Source organism: Glycine max, chromosome 8 (assembly GCF_000004515.6).
Source record: "Glycine max cultivar Williams 82 chromosome 8, Glycine_max_v4.0, whole genome shotgun sequence".
NCBI classification, from domain to species: Eukaryota; Viridiplantae; Streptophyta; class Magnoliopsida; order Fabales; family Fabaceae; genus Glycine; species Glycine max.
The window spans coordinates 1,126,494-1,147,091 of NC_038244.2; the positions used below are offsets into that span (position 1 = coordinate 1,126,494).

The 20,598-nt window shown below is 35.6% G+C and overlaps 3 protein-coding genes and 1 non-coding gene across 9 annotated transcripts; 2 read left to right on the forward strand and 2 right to left on the reverse strand.

Annotated features, from left to right (window-relative positions):
• Positions 1 to 1,689: 1,689 nt before the first annotated feature.
• LOC100787670 (FK506-binding protein 5) lies at positions 1,690 to 7,432 on the forward strand. The gene is made up of 8 exons (XM_006584655.4): positions 1,690 to 2,155; positions 2,622 to 2,684; positions 3,364 to 4,119; positions 4,264 to 4,398; positions 4,726 to 4,809; positions 6,564 to 6,623; positions 6,724 to 6,810; positions 6,905 to 7,432. Exons 1-8 carry the CDS (start codon positions 1,787 to 1,789, stop codon positions 7,184 to 7,186), a joined length of 1,836 nt encoding a protein of 611 aa, XP_006584718.1. The 5' UTR covers positions 1,690 to 1,786; the 3' UTR covers positions 7,187 to 7,432.
• A 1,228-nt stretch (positions 7,433 to 8,660) lies between these two features.
• LOC100811734 (uncharacterized) lies at positions 8,661 to 13,752 on the forward strand. Of its 2 annotated transcripts, none has more exons than XM_003532363.5 (3): positions 8,661 to 9,138; positions 9,925 to 11,809; positions 12,905 to 13,752. In XM_003532363.5, the coding sequence occupies exons 2-3, from the start codon at positions 9,941 to 9,943 to the stop codon at positions 13,229 to 13,231; spliced, it is 2,196 nt and encodes a 731-aa protein (XP_003532411.1). In that variant the 5' UTR covers positions 8,661 to 9,138; positions 9,925 to 9,940; the 3' UTR covers positions 13,232 to 13,752. The 2 variants fall into 2 exon arrangements, with proteins under 2 accessions (XP_003532411.1, XP_006584719.1); XM_006584656.4 differs by lacking the exon at positions 8,661 to 9,138 and adding an exon at positions 9,166 to 9,778.
• A 1,776-nt stretch (positions 13,753 to 15,528) lies between these two features.
• On the reverse strand, positions 15,529 to 19,756 carry LOC100812271 (uncharacterized). 5 transcript variants are annotated; one of them, XM_003532364.4, is made up of 10 exons: positions 19,594 to 19,754; positions 19,410 to 19,511; positions 17,989 to 19,270; positions 17,731 to 17,849; positions 17,367 to 17,491; positions 17,000 to 17,099; positions 16,575 to 16,640; positions 16,400 to 16,483; positions 16,017 to 16,102; positions 15,529 to 15,864 (listed from the first exon to the last, which is right to left on the reverse strand). In XM_003532364.4, exons 3-10 carry the CDS (start codon positions 19,211 to 19,213, stop codon positions 15,717 to 15,719), a joined length of 1,953 nt encoding a protein of 650 aa, XP_003532412.1. In that variant the 5' UTR covers positions 19,214 to 19,270; positions 19,410 to 19,511; positions 19,594 to 19,754; the 3' UTR covers positions 15,529 to 15,716. The 5 variants fall into 5 exon arrangements, 2 of the variants coding, with proteins under 2 accessions (XP_003532412.1, XP_006584720.1); XM_006584657.3 differs by having other exon boundaries at positions 17,989 to 19,282; XR_001389385.3 differs by having other exon boundaries at positions 15,723 to 15,864; positions 16,017 to 16,154; positions 19,594 to 19,756.
• A 353-nt stretch (positions 19,757 to 20,109) lies between these two features.
• TRNAV-CAC (transfer RNA valine (anticodon CAC)) lies at positions 20,110 to 20,183 on the reverse strand. The gene has a single exon. It is a non-coding gene; the product is annotated as a tRNA-Val (tRNA).
• Between the last annotated feature and the right edge of the window lie 415 nt (positions 20,184 to 20,598).

A 20,598-nucleotide genomic window follows, 5' to 3' on the forward strand; every position in this document is an offset into this window, starting at 1 on the left:
CATTTAGAAAGCTGTAGTTGGGATTTGGCCTAATTTGGTGGAAGGGGAAATTTGGGCCATTGGGGATGGTAGGCTGGTGGATGTTTGGGACAACATTTGGATCGGTAATGGTGTGAGATTAGCAAGTGCTGGTTTAAACATTGCTCAACAATTCCTGAACACCAAAGTCAAGGACCTGGTGGGAGAGATGGGCCTTGGAGTTCAAATTTACTGCAACAGATGTTCTCTAATGAAATCATTGAGCTTATCAAACCGATCCTACCCCCCTCAGATCAGGTAGGTCCTGATAGAAGACTCTGGCCAGGAAACAGACAAGGTGAATTACAGTGACTAGTGCATACCAGAGGCTTATTGGGAGTAATTTTCAAGTGATTCTTTCCCATGTGTATTGTGAAGCTAATAAGGTGGCGGATGCCATTGCTAATAGGGGCATTGGTACGGAGGAGGAGTTTTTGTTGTATGAGCAACAACCAGATTTCTTGGACCTCTTGTTACTTAGGATGTTCTGGGATTTCAATCTCCCAGAGTTGTAGCCGTGTAGTTTTTCTTTGGGCTTAGTCCCCGATTAATCCCCCAAAAGGGTGTGACTCAAACATGATTGGAACCTAAGAGGTTCTACCTTATGTTATTAAAGGGATACCACTTTGGTAAGCAACTTGTATTTCCAATTTTTAACCTCATTTCAACTCAAAACTTTGCTAGTAATACATCCTTCAAACCAAATAATTGTTGCTCTATCGATTTTTACCATGATCATTTTATACCAATAGACAAAATTTGCCTAAAATTTCGACCCAAAACAAACTACCTTTTCACCTAATAGTCTATCATTGTTTTCTTCGTAATGAAATTTCATAAGATGCCTTGGAGTGTGATTAAAAACCTCAAAGCACAGTCTATTCATAATTAGAATTTCATTTCATATGATCATTTTTGTTTTTTTAAAAAAGTTTTACCCGATAACTTCGTTGAATAATATTACAAGTTGATTCTTGATTAGTATTTAACTGCAGTTAACGTATTTTAAAACCAACAAATGTTCCTACTGCAATTGATAAACAAATCTGGTCATTAATTAAGCAAATATTGTTTCCAATTACCTAAGCCAATAATGCACTAATACTATGTCAAAAGGCATTTCATCTTAATATTCCTCTAAATCCATAATGAACTTGGAGCTTTCAATAAATAAGAAAGAAATAAATACTAATTTAGTCTTTAAATTTCTAGCTCATTATCATGTTGGTTACTGTAAAGGAAAACTCAAATAAAATTATTACATGTAAGTAAATTAACTGTTATCGTTCTTAAATTTATGTTGTTATTATCACTTGAATCATAAACTTAGGATCAAAATAAGAAAAATGTTAATTTTAAAGACTTAAGGCGTGCTTAGATTATATATTTACTCTAATTTTCATTTACAAAAAATATCACATTCAATGTATATTGGGTTTTGTGTTACCGCATCTCAATCAGTAAAACAAATACATCTCTTTAAATGAAATTAAAAAATTTTCAGTTACTTATTAATTTTTTCTCAAAAAGAATAAATATTTAAATCAAATTAATGTTGTAAAAATTTGAGACCCCATACAGTAAAAATTTATTTTCCTTTCTCATTGATTTCATCTCAACCAAACCATGGGTAAACTTGTAAGAAAAGTATAAAAAACTTTCCTTATTCGAAAGGCTCATGAAAAAATAGCAAGGTTCTTGATTTGGTATCAGACACAAACATCAACAAAATCCAAATTCGCGTGTCACAGTGGCGCTGGGTGTAAGAATGGGAAATCGACGCTTCACTCAGGTCGCAACCAGCGAAGATGAGGACGAAGCACCGCCGCCTCCTCCTCCTCCCAAGCAGCAATCGTCGGTCAGTGCCCCCGAAGAGAACCGTTCGAAGCAGCAGCAGCGCAAGAGGAAGAGAATGAAGCTTCAAGAAGAAGAGGAAGAGGAAGAGGAGAAAGAGGAAGAGAAGAAGAAGAAGAAGAGAAAGATCAAAGACAAGCAAGAAGAGAGATCGAACGAAGAAGAGGAACCGCCGCAGGAAGACGCAAAGCCCATTGGCGAACCGGTTAGGTTATCCGGAAAGGGAAGGGGCCGCAAAAAGCATTACGAATCCTTCGAGTACGACGGAAACCAATACATGCTGGTATTACCTTTTCTCATTAGCAGGAATTAATTTAAGCTGTTAGATTTGAATGCGTGAGTCTCGATTTCATTTTGTTCTCTGCTAGGGTTTACGTCGTGTGCATAATTGTGTTATGGAAAATAATCAATGGACACCACGACAGTACATGACAATGGGCACGCGGAGAGAGTAAGAGAGAGAAGAATAGAAGATAAAAAAGTGTCAGATATATATGAGTGTCTATATCCAATGACAGTGCAATTTATAGTGTTTCCAAAAGCTTACTTGTTTTATATTTGCCGCTCTTCCTAATTTCTGACAACTGAGAGACAAGTGTTGTTTGAGGTTTCAGCCATGAAGTTGACTTGTGAATTATTTGAGGTTGATGGTTGTTTTGTGAAAGTGGGTTCTAAGACCTTCTGAAATTGAAAGGTGTGTGTTTTGATCCTGCAACTTATTGTTATTCCTGGCATTACTGTTTCTGCAGGAGGACCCTATACTTCTCACGCCTGAGGACAAAGATCAAAAGCCGTATGTGGCTATTATCAAGGTAAATTTCTTGTCAAGAGGAATGCTAGCTACACTCTCTATAACACTCTCTCCGTGACTGGTTATAATCTATTGAAAATCACGTAGGTTTCGCTTCTCATTTAATATAAATCGTAAATTGGGAGAGAGAAACATTAATTGAGAAACAAAACCTACCAAAATTAGTGATTTTCAATAAATTAACAGAGAGAGTATTCGAAAGTGTGTGTTAGAGAGAGTGTCGACAACATTTCTCTTGTCAAATATGTAATTCTGCCATTGGTTGACAATATTTTTCAAAGATATGTTGGGCTGGAAAATTAGGATTTTATGCCACTTGATATCTGCTTTGATATCATATACTGGATTTTGGTGATCATCAGGGTATGACATCATGCATTGGTGAAGAAGTAATATATTCTACCAGAAGTACATGGAATACAAATAATAATTTTCTGCTCATTATGTTGCCCTTTTTTTAAGATTTGGTAACTAGGTTGCCAATTTTTTGTCATGTTATATGCAGCGTATGTTGTTGAGCAGCTTGAGCTGCATTGATGTTATTTTGGGTCTGGTAGCCCCCCTTTTTTCTCCTCTGTCATGTGTGGGTGAGGGTGCTGTTATTCATTAATTTTCTACAAAATCTAGATATATCGACCTTTCTCTCTCCACCTTCATTTGGGGGGTTGTTTTGTTGCCAGGACATTACGCAATCCCTAAATGGCAGCATGATGGTCACAGGACAGTGGTTTTATCGTCCCGAAGAAGCTGAAAGAAAAGGTGGTGGCAGCTGGCAATCACGTGACACAAGGGAGCTGTTTTATAGTTTCCACCGTGATGATGTTCCTGCAGAATCTGTTATGCATAAGTGTGTGGTGCATTTTGTTCCCATACACAAACAGCTTCCAAATCGTAAGCAGCATCCTGGGTTTATTGTGCAAAAGGTGTATGACACAGTAGAAAGGAAACTCTGGAAGCTTACTGATAAGGATTATGAGGACAATAAACAGCAAGAAATTGATGAGCTTGTTCAGAAAACTCTTAAACGTTTGGGCGAACTACTTGACATTGAGCCCGAAGAACCTGTTGCTGATCAGGAAGATCTGATGAAAAATAAAAGAATCTTAAGGAAAAAGAGCATTTCACCTCTTGATGTTTCGAAGGAGGAGGAAACAACTCGTAAGGGGGACCAACCTTTGAAACCCGAAACACCATGGAGTTGTATAAATAATGCCTCAGAACATTATCGCATATTAGTAGATTTCAATGTTCTAACAGGAGATACTCATCGTGACAAATGTTTGGAGAAGTTGCTTCAAAGTGTTGAATTCATGTTTAATTCTGATGACAGCATAAAGAGGGAAGAGAAAGGAAATGACAATTCTGATGCAACCAACAATGGAAGCAATAACAAAAGTTTAGAATCTGTTAATGAATGTAAAGACAAGGTTCAAAAGGTACATGTTGAATTACTAAATTGTGTGGTGGTGATCTCTTGTATGGATTGTTTATTTTCTCATAATCTTCTATTTATATCCATTTTCCTCGAGGCAAGTTGAGGGTTATAATGATTTCAGTATTTTCCTTTTTTCACTTTACAGAGTTCAAAGCCTTTTGTTTGGCCAGATGATGCTGTTCCAGCTGTAGTTGCTCTGGAAAAAGCTTCACATGATACCTTATCATCGGATTATCAGAAGTATAACCAAAAGCTACGGCAATTAGTATTTAATCTCAAGGTTAGATGCTGCTCTTCTAATATGGATTGGTAACTTGAAATGTTTGTAAGTGATACGCTTGAATGATTAAAAAAATTATATATTGCTGCTACATTTTATTTTGAATAAGTTGGGACTTTTTTTATTGCATGAATTTTTTTATCATAGTAGCTATGAAAAAAATTAATGTCTAAGTCTAAGATATAAGATGTGTGATGGAATGCTATCAATCTTTACTTGGTCATGTTACTACTGTTGAGTTATTGATTGTAATTTTGAATATATTTATACAATTTTTTTTGTAGTTATATTGATGCTTTGCTTATATTTTCTTTCTTTTTTTGAAAGAACAATGCAATCCTAGCACGCCGCCTACTAAATGGAGAGTTGGAACCTTCTAAAATATTGAATATGACACCCAATGAGTTGAAGGTATGATATCTTTTTTTTTGCTTCGTTGGAACTTTGCAGTTTTGTGCTCTTATGATGAATTTATTTTGTAGATTTTGTACTATTATTTTCTAATTTAAGCCAGCCGCTTCTTGTGATTCTTTTGGTCAGTCAATATTTAATAGTCTTTAGCATATTCTACCTATTTAACAGATATTCTTGTCATATAGCAGAAGGAGGAGGTGAAAATCTATGATTATTTTAATTGTATTTATTCTTTAGAGTGAAAATTGGGATAAAGTTGGAACATTTGGATCTTGAGGAAGAGGGGATTGCGAGAGATCAAATGGGAAAAGACTCTTTCCTAATGTTCTTGAGCAATGTTGATCACCCTGCATTTGGCCTGTTGATTTGTTTTCTTTGTATTTTCATTTTCATGGGGCATCCTTTTTGGGTTAAATCACTCTGACATTGATTGTGTGTGAGATTAATTGATAATAAATATAGTACTAGGTGCCTTTTACAATTTTGTGATCAACAACAAATGCTTATATCCACTGATGGGCAGGGAATTATTTGCAACTCAGTCCCTATTAATTTAATTTGAAGCTGGATGATATAATTGTTTTTTAAATTTTGATAGTCTATATTAATAAGAATGTTCCCAAATAACACAAACCTCCCCTCCACAATGCTTTCAAATCTGCCATGGCTCTCAGCTGGTGGTGCTGTCCATTTTGGAGTTTGTGAATCAAGGTGGATTTGGGATTATACGGAGTAACCAGCGCATCCACATTGAGAAGTGACACCAACACATTCTGGTGGACACTAGTGAAGACGAAGGTCAGGAGGACTGTGACAGAGGAGAGTGTGACCACCAGGAGGTGGATTGTGGAAGTAGAGGAAGAACCGGATGGCTAAGATGGGGTACCACTGGAGGAAAATTACAGATCTCTGATTAGTTTTCTTCATGGAGTGTCAACAAATATAGATCTTTTCCCGGATCTTGTTCTTTGGTTGAAGTCTATACAGATTGCAGGCTCTTGATAGTGTCAAGGTTTTTTTGCTTAGTGGCATGCTACTGAAAAGGAGCAGTTTTGGTGTTGGGAGATGTTTGAAGTGGAAACAAGATCCCATTTAGTTATGAGGGAGTGAGTGGCTTCATGTTTTCTTCCATTAGTGTATTGGAGAAGGTTTGAAGAAGGGCTTCTATGAAAATAAGCATATTTTCTCAGGGACCGAATTGATTTGGATAAGTATCATCTCATGCAAAATCAGCCATTATTTTAAATAACTAATACATCTATGTTGTTTATTTAGTTGTGCACTGATGGGCCAAAGATATTTTTGGTCCACCAAGTGGTGTAAGTTTACTGGAAATAAAATTTTGATGTTCATGGAATCATGTACTTCTAAATTAAAGTCCTAGTTGTGTTTATTTGATTTGTGATTACGTTTTGTATGTGGTTTCTTCTTATTAATAGAGCAGGGGTTAGTAAACAAGTAGTTGCTACATTCTAAAATAATTCCAGTGTTTGTCAAATTTCTCTGAATGTACTTTTAAAATATTGTTTTTTTTTTAAAATTAATAATGCTAGGAGATGTTTTTGTAAGCTTCTTGTGTTTTTCTTCTTCTTCTTCTTATTCTTCTTTTTTATCCAATACAGAAGATAAATAAATAGATTTTGATAAAGCAACTAACTGGCTTATCATTTTTTAAAGCTGCTTTTGAAAATATTAATCTGGTTGATGATTCTATGGTTTATTTGGTTATTTACTGAATATTTGAACTGCAGGAGGGTTTGACTGCAGAGGAAACAACCAAGAAGGAGCCTGATGAGTCACAACACATGCAGGTCATTTTTTATTTCCTGCCACAATATTATGTTCTGTTAAACTGTGTGAAGTCAGTGAAGATATCTGCTGACCATTAGCTTTTCTCTACCCGGGAAACAGATGACGGGTGCCCGATGCCGCAGATGCACAGAGGGTAAGGTGGGCTTGAGGGATATTATCCACGCCGGACATGGTGATCGGTATCAGGTTTGCACCTTACTTTTTACAGATATATCAGAAATTCCAAAACCATCTCCTATGCTTTTCGTAACTTTGCTTGATTGTTGCCCTTCTCGTTCAGCTGGAATGTACTGGCTGTGGTTATTCCTGGTTTGCCTCCCGTGATGAGGTGTCTGAGCTGACTATAGATGCATCAGATTCAAAAAGAAGCGTAGGCACAGCGCCATGGGCCACTGCAAAATTTGAAGATGTTGAGAAGAAGCTGGTGAGTCCCCGCGAATCTGAAAAGAATGACATCTTTAAGAAAACAAGTGAAGCATATATGCCAGTTTTGGATGCCCAGAAATCATTTGGCAAATATAGGAAAGATGAAACCGTCCAAGCTTCAAAGCACGCTGACTAGTGGCTAGGAATAGTTATCCTGTGCTGTAGTTAATTTTAGATTATTTTTTTTTTTTGGTACTGATAGTAGCAAAAGATCGTATATAGTTCGCATACAACGGAGCCGTTGTTTTTCTGTATAGCTTTAACTAAATGTAAAATGTAAATGCTCAAGTAGAATGGTATTATAGCCATTTACGTGAGTTTTACACGTCCTCGAACACTATGGGTGTTGCCATGTTGGGTGTGAGATGATGTTTCAGGTTCAGGTTCAGGTCGTTACTTTCTATCTAGTATTTTCAGTTTGAAAAAGCAGTTCACAGTTTTTTTTTATTGGCTAAAAACTAGTTGAATGAATTATTTAGATGTGTATATTTATTAAAAATAAGTAATTTAAATAATTACATTAGTTTAAATATGTTTAGTTATAAACTTATAATATATACCAAACATGATGATTCAAGTGGAATTGAGATCATATTTCTTAACTTGGATTTGATATATTTGTGGATGAAAAAACATAATTGAGATCAGGTTGTTTCTATAATTTTTCTCATATGATTTTGATCAGTATAGGAATAAAATTATGGTATTGTTTCATGAAAAAAAAATTGATCAGGTGTTGGAGTATGCTCTTTTTCTTTTTTTGGGAGGATGAAGGTAGAGTTTGCATAAGACTTTAGAAACATGATTTTTATTTTAAAGACAACATGAAATTCGAAAGGGACAATGATGAAAAAACGGCAAGTCGTGACTCGTGAGTCCAAGATTCCGTGAGTTTGATGTGCGGTTCCTCCCCGCCCAATCCAATCACATGCAAATACACTCCCTTGTCTTTGACCACCTCCCGCCCCCATAAAAAAAATAAAAGGTTCTCTCCTTGTCCTTATTCATCTCACATAAATTTACGCTTCTACCCCTGCTGGCATTGTGACTTGGTCAAACATCTTTGGAACACCTTCAACTCCGAGTCTTACAATTACTTGCCTTGCCCGATAGGGAAATATAAAAATAACAACCGAGGGGCTTTATTGCCAATAAATTTCACCTCACCATACGAAAACTGCAGATCTGATTCTCAACTCGACAAAATCGTTCATGGTGTTTAATTGTAGTGGTATCTTATTATTAACGTACACACTAATGCACTTACTAAATTATTGATTAATTAATTAACTGTGGGATTCCGTTCTTGTCTTATTAATAAGTTAATATATATCTGTCTTTCCCGAAGACATAAGATAATGATATATTTAAAAAAATCACTTTTTTTTTTTTTCTTACTGAAATAAACAAGGTAAAACTCAAAGTGGCACTGTTACTGTAGTAAGAGCACATTAAATACCAGTATTACCCTTCACTTTGTGCACTGAATGAGTGAAATATTAAAGGCAAAGTTTGTGGCTGGATGGTGTCATTTGTCATCTCATGATCGATTCTTTCTCGGGTTGCTCGCTTGCTTTGCTTAGATCGCTGGTCTCATGCTGACTGTTATGTGGGACACAGATAATAAATAATAAATACATAAGGAAAGCCAAAAAAAGAAACCAACATGGCATGATGGTGTTTGAAGAGCATGCCTTTGTTTTATTTTAATAGGGTCTTCATGTGCATTAACGTAGCTTGCTGTTCTTTCTCTCTCCAGTTACTCATATGAGAGAGAGTTCAATGCTTCTCTCTTTATTCTCTCTCTTGCAATCTGTTGCTTCCGTTCCTGTTTCTAACATAGCTTTTTGGCACCATTTGCCATTGAGGTGATTGAACTGAGCTTGCTTTTTTGTGGATTTATACCAATTTTGAGTTACAAAACAACACAAATGGCCCAGGACTTTACTCTTTAATCAAAATGGGTTGGTTTCTTAAGTTATTCTCCTGCACACTTTATGCTCAAGTTTGGAGATTTATCATTGTGCATTGAAGCTGCTTCTTGGGGTTCTCCTTTTCTTCAGTTTACTTCTCCAAGATCTAACTCTAGTATGCCCTTTTACCCAATTTATTTATTTTTCTTAAAAAATTCCTTCTTTCTGTGCATTTCTCCATGTTATGGTTTGGTATCATAATCATCGTGTACTTTGTTATTGTTTTTAATTAAAACATTTGTGGAGCACTCATCTGTGTCACTTTACTCACATTTGGGTGTTACGGAGATCATACAGTGTTCTTTCCAGCCTTTTCTCTTTTCCTTTTGCAATTTTTTTGGTACCCTACAAATCATAAGGCATTTCTTTTTCGGTGCTTGGAATCAATATTGTTCTTTTTTAATTTTACTTTTTTTTTTCTTCTTAATCTAACTATAACCAATGATTTGTAGGGCACTGTTAAGACGTGGCCTTTACAACAATGGTTGTTTGCAAGGTCACAATTGTCATTGCAAAATAACATGTTTTTATGAGTGCAAACAATTGTTCTACAGTGTTTAGTACCATCATTTCTTAATTGCAATAAACAGTTTGTTTTATGAAATATCATTTCCTGCATCAACTGTTATTTTCATCCCTTGATTATTACAGCCAAAGTTTTGATATAGTTTATATGGACTCCTCAATGTGATGCTATAGCCTTTTGTTTTAGTCCAACAAAAACCCCTCAATGGAAGATCTCCCTTGTATTCCGGGTAATTGTAGCCATCTGATTTTAATTTGTTAGATGATTGGTACCATGCAGCATTATGTCAAGTGGAATTGGGTCTGTTTGAGTATGTATGTGTTGCATTGCCACAAACTAATATATGTTAGTATTTTTTTCTTAATGGTATTTCAGGTTTTTGGATTCATCAATGGGACAAGAGTTGGAGCTGGATCTTGATGACAAGTCTTCAGTGGGTTTGAGTCCCAATACTGTACTTCCACCTCATCAATACTGTGTGAATGTGAAGAAGAGATCTAAAAAGGGGAAGCCCACTGGGAAAGATGATTCTTTTACTCTCAAGGAGGGCTTCGCTGAGATCAAATTTGCTCGCTTCCGCAGTTCTTCGTGTAAGAGCCATCTCTCTAGACCTCATGGATTGGAAGGTAATATAGAAACCAGGCGCAGTTCCATGTACCAGAGTTCAGAGGAAGTGAAAAGTATAAATAAAATGGGAACCATGGTAGAGGGAAGGAAAAAAATAGAAATTTCAAGGAGGAGTGACACCTCTTTCGCAGGCAGCATTGTTGATTCTTTATGCGGTTCAGATGATGAAGCTTCTGGGCTGAGATCATCAGAGATTACCAGGTCCAGGACTTGCAAGGTGCCAGACTCTCCAAATAGCTTTATTGAAATCTGCATAAATTCAGATGTTAAAAAAAAAAAGAACTCTACCACAGTACAAGGGAGAGACTCTATAAATTTGAAGCCCAGAAGTGATAAAGTTTCTGATTCTGTAATTAATGGCAATTGTCGTGTTGAAAAGGACACAGTCCACTCGCTGCTAAAATCACTCTCAGCTAAGGCGAGGGTCTCTCACGTGCCATCTCCATTAGGAAGTGATTGTTCATCAAGAGTAAGTCCAAAAGTCCAAGTCACTCATTGCAGGAAAAGGTTGAATCATTTCACAAAGTCAAAATCATTGAGAAGTCCAGTGAGTAAGATACTGGAAAATAGTGAGATCAAATCAAATGAGACTGCAAACATTGCAAGACATAGGACATATCAAAAGTCATTGCTAAATGACTTATCCAACACAAGAAAGCATTCTGACATTATTTCTGAGTTTATCAGCAGAGAAATCCAGTATTCAGGTATAGGTTCTTCACCAGTTCACCTGCATGGCAATCTCAAATTGGAAAATAAAAATGGAGTGCCGTTTTTTGAGTTCAAGGTGAAGTGCCCCAAAGATGTGTTTGTGGCCAAGACATGGAGAACAGGTAATGCTTTCAACTGGGTGTATACCTTTCACTCAATTGATAATAGAAAGAAGAGCAATGTCAATGGGTTGGGATCCCATGATTTTGATAAAGATCCCTCAATAGTAGCACAGATGCTAGTTTCCTGTAATTTATGTTCTGAACTAGAAGACAAAGAATTTGACAACTCTATGGTGACAGAATTTGTGTTGTATGATTTTACACAATCAAGGCAGAGTGTTTCGTGCGAAAAAAAGTCTTTGAGTGAACTAGATGGTTCCAAAACTCCGAAAGCTTTCCATGTTGGATCGAAGGAGGAAACTTTGGGGCTGCATGAGAACCGTGCGGTTAAAAATAAACTTCAAGACAAACCTCTATCAAGCAATGTTGAATTTGATGATTTAAATTTTTATCCTTACTTGTCCACGGAATGCTATTCAAACCTTGAAAATGCTGTCATTGTCTTGCAAATTCCATTTTCTAAGAGAGAAAGCTTGAAGTACAAAAGAGGAGATAGAATAAGTGCTAAAGAATATTCCAACAGAAGTGATCTCTCTGCAGTGAAAGATAGAAAGAGTCTTCATCGCCACCAAATCCAGGAACAGGTAAAGGTGGTAATACCAACTGGCAATCATGGTTTGCCAAATGCTGAAAGCCATGGTCCCTCGTCATTACTTGATCGACTGAGGCACGGTGGAGGTTGTGACTGTGGTGGCTGGGACATGGCCTGTCCCCTTATTCTTTTAGGCAATCCTACTATTCAATTTGCTGAAGACTGCCCACTCATGGAGGAACATCAGCCATTGGAACTTTTTGTTCAGGTACAAGTTGAATTTCACAGACACTATTTCTTTGAAGGGGATTGAAAATACATTAAAGGGAGACTTAGTGCATGAGGCTCCCCAGTCCCACCTAATGGGATCGGGTGGTGCCGCAGATGTATGCAGCCTTATCCCCCTCACCCGTAAGTGGAGAGGTTGTTTCCACAATTTGATTGTGTCCTCCAAGTCACAAGGCTGCAACCTTATTGTTACACCAAGACTTGCCCTCTAAAATCTAAATAGATTAAATGCTACAGTATTTTAATTTTGAATTGCTTAGGAGACAAATATGGAATAAATAACTTTGTGTATTTTTGAATTCCAGTTCCCAAAATGGATTCCACTTTCTTATGTAGCTGTTCATTGTACCAATCAGAAGAAGGGCATTGGTTATCTTCCAGATTTCCACCGAACCATATGCCATAATGCAAAAACTTTTCTGGTTGAATTTTAGAGAGTTCAGAGAAATTGCCAAAACTATTTTACTGATAATAAATGGCAAAGGAAATTTTTTATTGATAACATTCCATTCTGAGACATTTAATCAACCTCTTACTTTTTGATGGGTTGCATCTTCTTTTTAAAATATGCTGGTCAAATCTCATGAACATGTTCTTTTATATTCATAATTTTTAGTGATTCACTTCATCTTTTCTTTTTCCCACCTAGTAGGATAATGCTTGGCTGTTGTTGTACTTTGTCTCTTTTTTTTTTTTATATATATATATATAACTTTTTGTGCAATCTTTTCCCAAATAAGAAAGATACTATAGCAAAATTAGCACAACCCAGTGCAAAGTTGCAGTGTTACAGTAGTTAGAAGATCCTCTCAAATTAGCTTGAAGAATTTGAGCTCTTTCTAAGTTTTGAATAAAGATAGAATGTGTACAGGTATTTAGGAAAGCAAAATGATATTAATAGTAGGATTGAACAATGAATTAATTCCATGAGATATGCATCTATTTAGGTTTGCGAATAACACTTTCTTATTACAGCTTTCTCTGCTTTCTTCACTTCAGTGTTACCATTTTAACTTGCTTCTTTATGAGATTGTTATTGTTTTTTCTAATCCATGTCTGACCTTTTGGTGCACAGGGAGCAAAAGGAAGCAGTCCTACCTTCAGCATGACAAGAATTGAAGAGGGGCATTATGCTGTTGATTTTCATGCACAATTATCCACATTACAAACATTCTCCATCTGTGTTGCCATTTTGCATGGAACTTCTGCCTTCAGCAGTGCAAGTCACGAGAAAAACCAACAGTTATCTCAGTGCAGTTCACTGAAAATGCTTCTTGAGGAGGATGTTGATTTCTTTTTCAAATCAGTCACAACTGAGAAGAAGACTGTTTGCAAGAATCAAAAAGGAATTCCTCGATCCTATGTGCTGAACCCGCCTTTTTCTCCTATTGCACGTGTATAAAGTATAGTAGACCTGACCAGCCCTGCTGTAGTGATTAAATGGAAAACACATCGTCTATAGGGAGTTTGGTTAGACGTTGTTGACGTAGTTTCTGATGTTTCTACCGTGATTCCAAACACACGGCTAGTTTCTTATCTTTATACCACCTTTATGCCATTGCTGGTTGGAGAAGTATGGTCTTGGAGATGGCCTGTGAAAATTGGTAACAAGTGTGTGGAGGATCTTAGTGAGGGTGGGGATTGCAACTTTGCATCAACATAATGGTTTTGTTGCTAGACACAATGGCCTGCTTGCAGAATCTACGTTAGAGGTGTCAGAATCATTCTTTGTATAAGTTCTTTTGTTCCAGTTAAGTAGGATAGAAACCAAAAATTGTCCATATTGTACGGGATAGTTAGAAGAGGGGTATACTTTACACCCGGTAGGAAATAGCATAACAACCCTTTCTCTCTGTTTTTTGTATCTATTAAGATTCTGAAATTATATAAATGATGGGAAGTGGATTGGAATAATTTCAAGAATTGTTGGTCTCTCTTCTTTGAGTATGGACCCAAATTTTTGAAAGTTCAAAGAAATACAGAGTAGTAATGATACTTCCTAATTGCTAGGCTCTAAATCTTAAAAATCTTTTAAATAATTATTTTTTATTGCTACTTTTAATTAATATCATTAAGATGTTTATATTTTTATATTATAAAATAGAATACACAATTTGAGTGAAATTCTTATCCTCCATACTCTCTCAATTAACATTCAATATTTTTTTTCTTTTTTCTTGTGGATATGCATTTTACACTATCTCGACAAATAGCTAAATATTTCTCTTTCGATTGTCTCAAATTTTATTGTAAATTTTAATTATACAAAATAAACATTTACTCATGTATTCTTCATAGGCTAAAATATTTGTTTGTTATTAGTATTTTTTTTTTAATTTGTCTCATCCTTTCTCTTTCACGGTAAGGAATAAATATTGGTATCCATTTTGTCCAACGTCTACTTCTAAATTGAAGTCCATCTTCCTTTGAAAGTTGAAACAAATTGACCTTTTCTATTTAGACCAATAAAAAATTAACTGTCTGTCCACTAAAATCGCATCATTCGCGAGATAGAATTTAATTTCAATTGTTTTAAATTTTATGATTGCAAAATGATCCCACGAGGTTCATTGCAATTTAATTTAAATTCAATATTAAACATGAAAATCTTCATTTTAATCCCCCTCATCTATGGACACTTTAAGAATCACACAGGATCAAATAGATTTGTTGAAAAAAATAAAAGTTTTATTAATTAGAGAAAATCATATTGATATCCTTTATTACCTGTCTTTGATTAGTATAAATAAAAAAATAAAAATAGATGAAATTATATTGATATCTCCTGAGATTTTGTCAAATTAAACAAAATATTTTTGCTTTTTATCTCTATACAAACATCTCCTAATTATTTAAAAAATATTACACTGACAGTGTGATACCCTTCTTATATTACATCCCTTAAGGTTCAAAAATATTACACTGTATACTTTTGTAAGAAAGTCATTATAAGGAAAAAATAAACAGATATTTTGTCTAATTCTAAAAAATCTCAAAAATTGTCTATAATTTACTCGTCAATTCATAAGAAACTACGTTGAGAAATGGATAAGCTTTTGTATAGATTGCGGGTTAGTCCCTTTTAAGCCCTGTCTCAAGCTTTAAAGTCTCCTTATTAAGTATGCTAAATGCTTTTAAATTTTTTACAAAGGTGACAATAAACATTGAAATTATAACATCATGCTTCTACCCTAACCCTAGTACCATTAGCCATTAGGAACAAATTAATAGCTCTATCCCACATTAGTAGCGGGTTGCGTGAGTGAAGAAACATGAAACAAAAACAAACTATTCTAGAAGATGGAGTAATCTACACAAGATGTTATGATTGGAGGGTAAGGCAAGATCCATGAGTCATCAAGATTCACAAGACGTCATCATCATTATAAATTTCAAAGTATTAAAATTATAATTATTTAGTGAAATTAATAGAATAATTTATGCTGGTTGTAAAATTTTAATTGGTATGCCAACATGCACAAGGTTGAAAAAGCCCATTTACTCTATTTTATGACTAGTGGGCTTATTCACTTAAATAAAATATATTTTGTTAAAATTAGTACTTTTTAAATTAAATTAAAAACAATACTATATCCTCCTAGTATTTTATAAAGTAAGAATTAAAAAAATACATAAAAAAGGAATCTTGAAAACACAATGCTTTCAATTCATTCTACATTTAATAAATAGGAAGATTTGTAAGATAATGTTAAAGAAGGATTTAATATTACTCTTTAAATCCATAGTTTATGAAACTGCTTACATCTTGTGGCACAATTAAACTTTTCTTCCACACACTATCTAGTTATCAAGAATGCTCAGGACTTGGGGAAACTGCTGCTGGAAAACCCAACGATGGACCTGTTAATTCAAAGTTTTTGCTGTCTTCACTCTTCAGCATTCCCATCATTGTCCTGAATGCATAAATCAGTGGGATATGGTGCTTCCAGAGAAAATGTCCTCTTGAAAAATTCATATGAAGCAAAGAACAGTGATCCTTGAGACATGTACATAATCAACCTCGGAATCAACCCCCTGATGATAGACATACAAAGCATATCAAAAGACAAATATCAATGTGCAATTCACATTTGAATAGAGATTTCACGACAAAATGTATAGCAGTTACTCCTATAAAATATTTTCTTCTGATCTAAATGATAGAGGCAAGATTCAGACAATAATACCTGTACAGGCCCTTCAATCCTTCACTCTTACTAATTTTGTAAAGGGCATGGAGCACACTATCATATTGATTTGCAGACCCAGGAATCTGCAGTGCACTCACTTCCATAAGAACCATGAATTAAGAGTAAACTGGCATACTTCAACCAAAAAAAAAGAGGATAAAATATGTATTGTATTCTTTAAAATAACATTTGAAAATAACATACTGAAATTATAATATGATTGAGGATAACAAGATAAACGATATTAAATGTCATAGTTTAATAAGGAAAAGTTTCAGAAACCTAGTGTTAAGAAAGGTTGTCTTCAACATCTAATTAGATGGCTGCACCAGTAGTAGCAATAAGAATTTATAGAATTGAAGGGCATGATAATTAAATACCTGTGTCTGTAATCTAGTCTTGATCACATCAAAAGGAGTCGTGAATAAAGCAGCCGTAGATCCAGCTAATCCTCCACACACTACCTACAGAAATTTGTAAAATCATCCTAGTTACATTCATTGCAATGAGACAAAAAAAATGATGGTTAAGAGCCAGGGACAAACATTAACTCACAGTCTTAAACGAGTTGGGTTGAATACTAGATGGCATCACTTGCTTCAAGCTTTCATATGTGTAAAACTACAGTTGGTCACAACAACCAGCAATAAATAAAACCTTAGTTTCTGAAGAACTTAGAAAGGCAATCATAGAAGACTAGTCTAAGTAATATTAACAGGGGGATTGAGAAGAAAACAACAATAATCAAAACAGGCTTGCTCTCAGAGTAAGAAATTAAAATCCTCATGGGAATCATGAATCTTTAGTAGCAGGGTCAAACTTTGCAGCCAACAAGGAAAATAATGAATTTTCAGCATGACTGCATGAGGGACTGTTGGACACACTACCAAAAACTCATGCAACCCCCCCTAGTGATGACAAAATCTGTCTGTATCAGCTACTTCAATAAATATGCATTCAATATTAAAACACCTACTGACCTTGATAATTGAATGTGGAACATTCCGGAATAGTACAGCTCTCCAACCTGCATATAGGGAGGAAAAACCACCATTTCTGATAATTCCAACCAATACATCCCTGCACAGATATACTCGTGAGGCTCATAGCAAAGTAAAATTAATACAATTATACAGGTCTTGCATGGGAAAAATTTCCAGTGAAAGTTTGAAGCCATGAGTTTACATAGACATAACAAGCATCTCTTGACAGGACATATTTGACATGACCAAACCAAACAAATTTTACAAGAGCTTCAGAAACAATAACACAAATTACAATGATTAAATATTCACAACAAATGCATAAAGCCAAGGCATACTGATGATCCCAAAAACTGTGGCATACCAGCAGTTGCGATAATGAGAACCAACTTGCATCTGCTGCTTTATTCGCTCACTGGGAGTAAAAATGAAAGAGGTGGCAATGCTTGCACAACCACCTCCCACGCAATGGGCAAAAGAACAATACTCCTGCACGAAAAGATGATTGAAACCTCATTTATGCCAATAAACACTAAAATAATAGTAAGAGTCACTGATGTCAAACACCATAATATTTACAGCGATGTTTAACTTGCAGTTTCTCCCACCTAGATGGTACCACATATAGAAATAAAGAAATCAGGGAAAAGCCAAGCACAAGACCGCAAGGGTAACCAACTTCAAACAACTTCACTTAAATAAGTAAAATATAGAGAAAGATGGGCTACCTTTGGAAGATGAGGAAGCAAAGCTGCCTTAACTGATTCATAGGAGAAAGTATAAACTGCAGAAATTGGAGCTGAACATGCAATGTTTGTGGTAATTCCACGATACAGTCCAAGCAAACCTGAAATTAGTCCATCAACTCTATGAAGGAGCCATCTAGTGGAGTATTTAATTCAAGAGAGAAAGTTAATCTAAATGAAACGAGACATATAAGCTGCACAGATATCTAGCAAGAACATAATTTCTCTTGCAAAGCCAACCTCTATCAGAAACAATTGACTTCCCAATGTAAAAGATGGACCTGTGTTCAGCACGGCATGCTTGAATGACTGTTTTAATTGTGTCAACAGGATGCAGACAAAGGCTGACACATACACCAGCTAACGCCCCAGAAAAAGCATGTTCTTGTTTGGCTTGGGAATTACAAGGTTTTAGGTGGGTTGCAGCGATCTGAACCTTAGGTTTATCATCAGTTATATCCAAGAAATGCTTTCTTTGGATTTCCTGAGATTCATTATCATCAATCTCATGTTGGCACTGATCAGACGCACTATTATATGAAGCTAGAGAGTAAATATGATAGTCCGCACAGATACTAGAATAAAGGATCTGACAAGCACCAGCGTCTGCCTTAGTATCAGGCACAGCTTGAAGAAAATAGTCTGAACAAAGAGGGCTAACTATTCTTGAGTTCAGAATTGCAGCATTAGATAATGATTGAGTTTCATGTGTGATTGAATTAGGACTACACACATCACTCTCATTAGCCAATGTGGGGGTGCTTGTGTCTACTGAAATGTTACCCCCAGCAACTGGAGCATTAGTTTCCAGGTTCTCAGGTCGGGTAGCATTCACTTGACAATTTAGCGCCTTAGTAATATTCCTACCTACCCACCAAAATACATTTCCTGATATACAAGACATTTCCTCCCTCCTAAGTTCCATTTCTTTCCAATCTTGATTTGTATTTTTATCACTAGCCTGCAAACACCTCTGAAATAAAGAATGAATATAATCTTGACTGTCATTAGAAGAGTCAAGTACTGATATCTTCTGCATTACCTTAGGGAAATCCAATTTTCCCTGCACAATCTTTGCACCACCACCCTTGGTAACAGGATAGTACTTAATGTCACTTGACGCATATACCAAGTCATTTTTTTTCTCATCAACGCTATCCAGAATTTTTTCTTTCTGGAATCCTTTATCATCCTGATTCACATTATCCTTTGGGAGTAAAACCGAAAGCGGGCGACTGGCAGAATCCCATATCTGGCCTATAGCTGAGATGAGCTGAGCTGTGCTCAGTATCTGAGGGGACTTTGGTTGAGAACTTCCATGGCATTGCTTGTTCTCATTGGTGGAAAGAGATTGCGAATAATCTACACAAGAAAGATCAGCCTCAGAGGATGCCCCTCCGTGTTGAATCCGCCAATATTTGATTGATTGTTGATCATTTTTTGGTGATTTCTTGCATCCAGACATATTCCCAAATCTTCTGTGTCTCCTTCAACAAGCCGATAGCCCGAAAATGTCTGGATCCTGGAAATGAAACTACATTAACTGTCAAGTGTCAATTACCTAAACACTTAAATTCTCAGTTGCGCACTTTTTTTTTTCTTGGGAAATTTATAACATGAACATTATGAACTAAAAAACACTAAACCAGCGGTATTTTTACCTGTTAAAATTTTCTTCTCATTTGTGTGAGAATATAGAAATGAAGAGAAAGGAACCCGAAGCAAAATTGGGAACATCAAGTGAGCTAAGTGAATGAGATACTCTGCAGAAAAAAGAAGGGAATGAATTTATCGGAAAAAGAGAGAGAGAGCTAAATTTGAAAGTTGTTGATTAAGAAATGAAACCTTGATGAGAGCGATGGTTGGTGGCGAGAAGCTGTGAAATTCATGTTTGGGGAGAAAGGGTTTAAGAAGCTCAAGATTTTACGGTTGCGCTCAATTTGTTTGCTCCGCACCATTACTCAATTACTCTTTTTCTTTGTTTTCACCACCTCCCTCCTCCTTCCCTTTATTTTACCATCATTTTTTTCATCTTCTAATTACACCCTTATATAGTAAATTTATCAAGAAAATAAAAAATAAATAATTTTGATTTTTACAAAATATTCACAGTAAAACATTCATATTATTTCTTTGAGGCATTTACATTTGAAAAGAAATACTATCTTATAAGACGATGTACACCAAAAAATTATCCTATAAAAAGATTTAATAATGGACAAGTCAGAGCCGCGGGTTAACTTATTTAGCATCAATTTTTTTACATCTTTAAGTCTACCGCTGATATTTTCGTGTAAATTATTTGTTTTTTAATGAAAAAATAAATAAAAGAAAGTTTATATAGAATATATGCAAATAAAATGTCTGAGCCCGGGTTCGAACCGGGGACCTCTAGTGTGTGAGACTAGCGTGATAACCAACTACACCACCCAGACTATTTTCCAGGTTATGACGGCTAAGTATGAAATTTTCTTAAATTCCCAAACAATTCCTCACCCTTTACAATTTCCAATTTTTTTTTCAGTGAACTCAGGTATCTCCCGAGTAAAGTTTGGAAGGTCTATGAAATTTAAACTGCTCAAATCTTTTCCCGCTTCCAGCATTCTATGTCATTTATTCCACCAAGTAGGGAAAAAAAGTTCATTTAATTCTTCCAAAACTCAATGGTACAATGAATTAGCAGGATTGGATTATAAAGCACGAACAAATTTATTACTTTTTAGAGGATTTATTACAATTAATTTTTAAAGTGAAAATCTTGCAGACTGACAATGATACTGGTGTCCTAGTCTCAACTCTCAAGGAGCATACACATACAGGTCATAGTTACGCGGTTACGCCCGAAGCTCT

Bases quoted from the DNA above. Each gene is read 5' to 3' on its own strand.
- LOC100787670 (XM_006584655.4), top strand. From the start codon at position 1,787: ATGGGAAATCGACGCTTCACTCAGGTCGCAACCAGCGAAGATGAGGAC. The intron at 2,156-2,621 runs GTATTACCTTTT...CTGTTTCTGCAG, and splicing joins ACGGAAACCAATACATGCTG to GAGGACCCTATACTTCTCAC. The intron at 4,399-4,725 runs GTTAGATGCTGC...TTTTTTTGAAAG, and splicing joins AATTAGTATTTAATCTCAAG to AACAATGCAATCCTAGCACG.
- LOC100812271 (XM_003532364.4), bottom strand. From the start codon at position 19,213: ATGTCTGGATGCAAGAAATCACCAAAAAATGATCAACAATCAATCAAA. The intron at 17,492-17,730 runs GTAGCCCATCTT...CTTTTCGTGCAG, and splicing joins TGCTTCCTCATCTTCCAAAG to GAGTATTGTTCTTTTGCCCA. The intron at 17,100-17,366 runs GTATGCCACAGT...ATATCTGTGCAG, and splicing joins TCTCATTATCGCAACTGCTG to GGATGTATTGGTTGGAATTA.
- LOC100811734 (XM_003532363.5), top strand. From the start codon at position 9,941: ATGGGACAAGAGTTGGAGCTGGATCTTGATGACAAGTCTTCAGTGGGT. The intron at 11,810-12,904 runs GTACAAGTTGAA...TTTGGTGCACAG, and splicing joins CATTGGAACTTTTTGTTCAG to GGAGCAAAAGGAAGCAGTCC.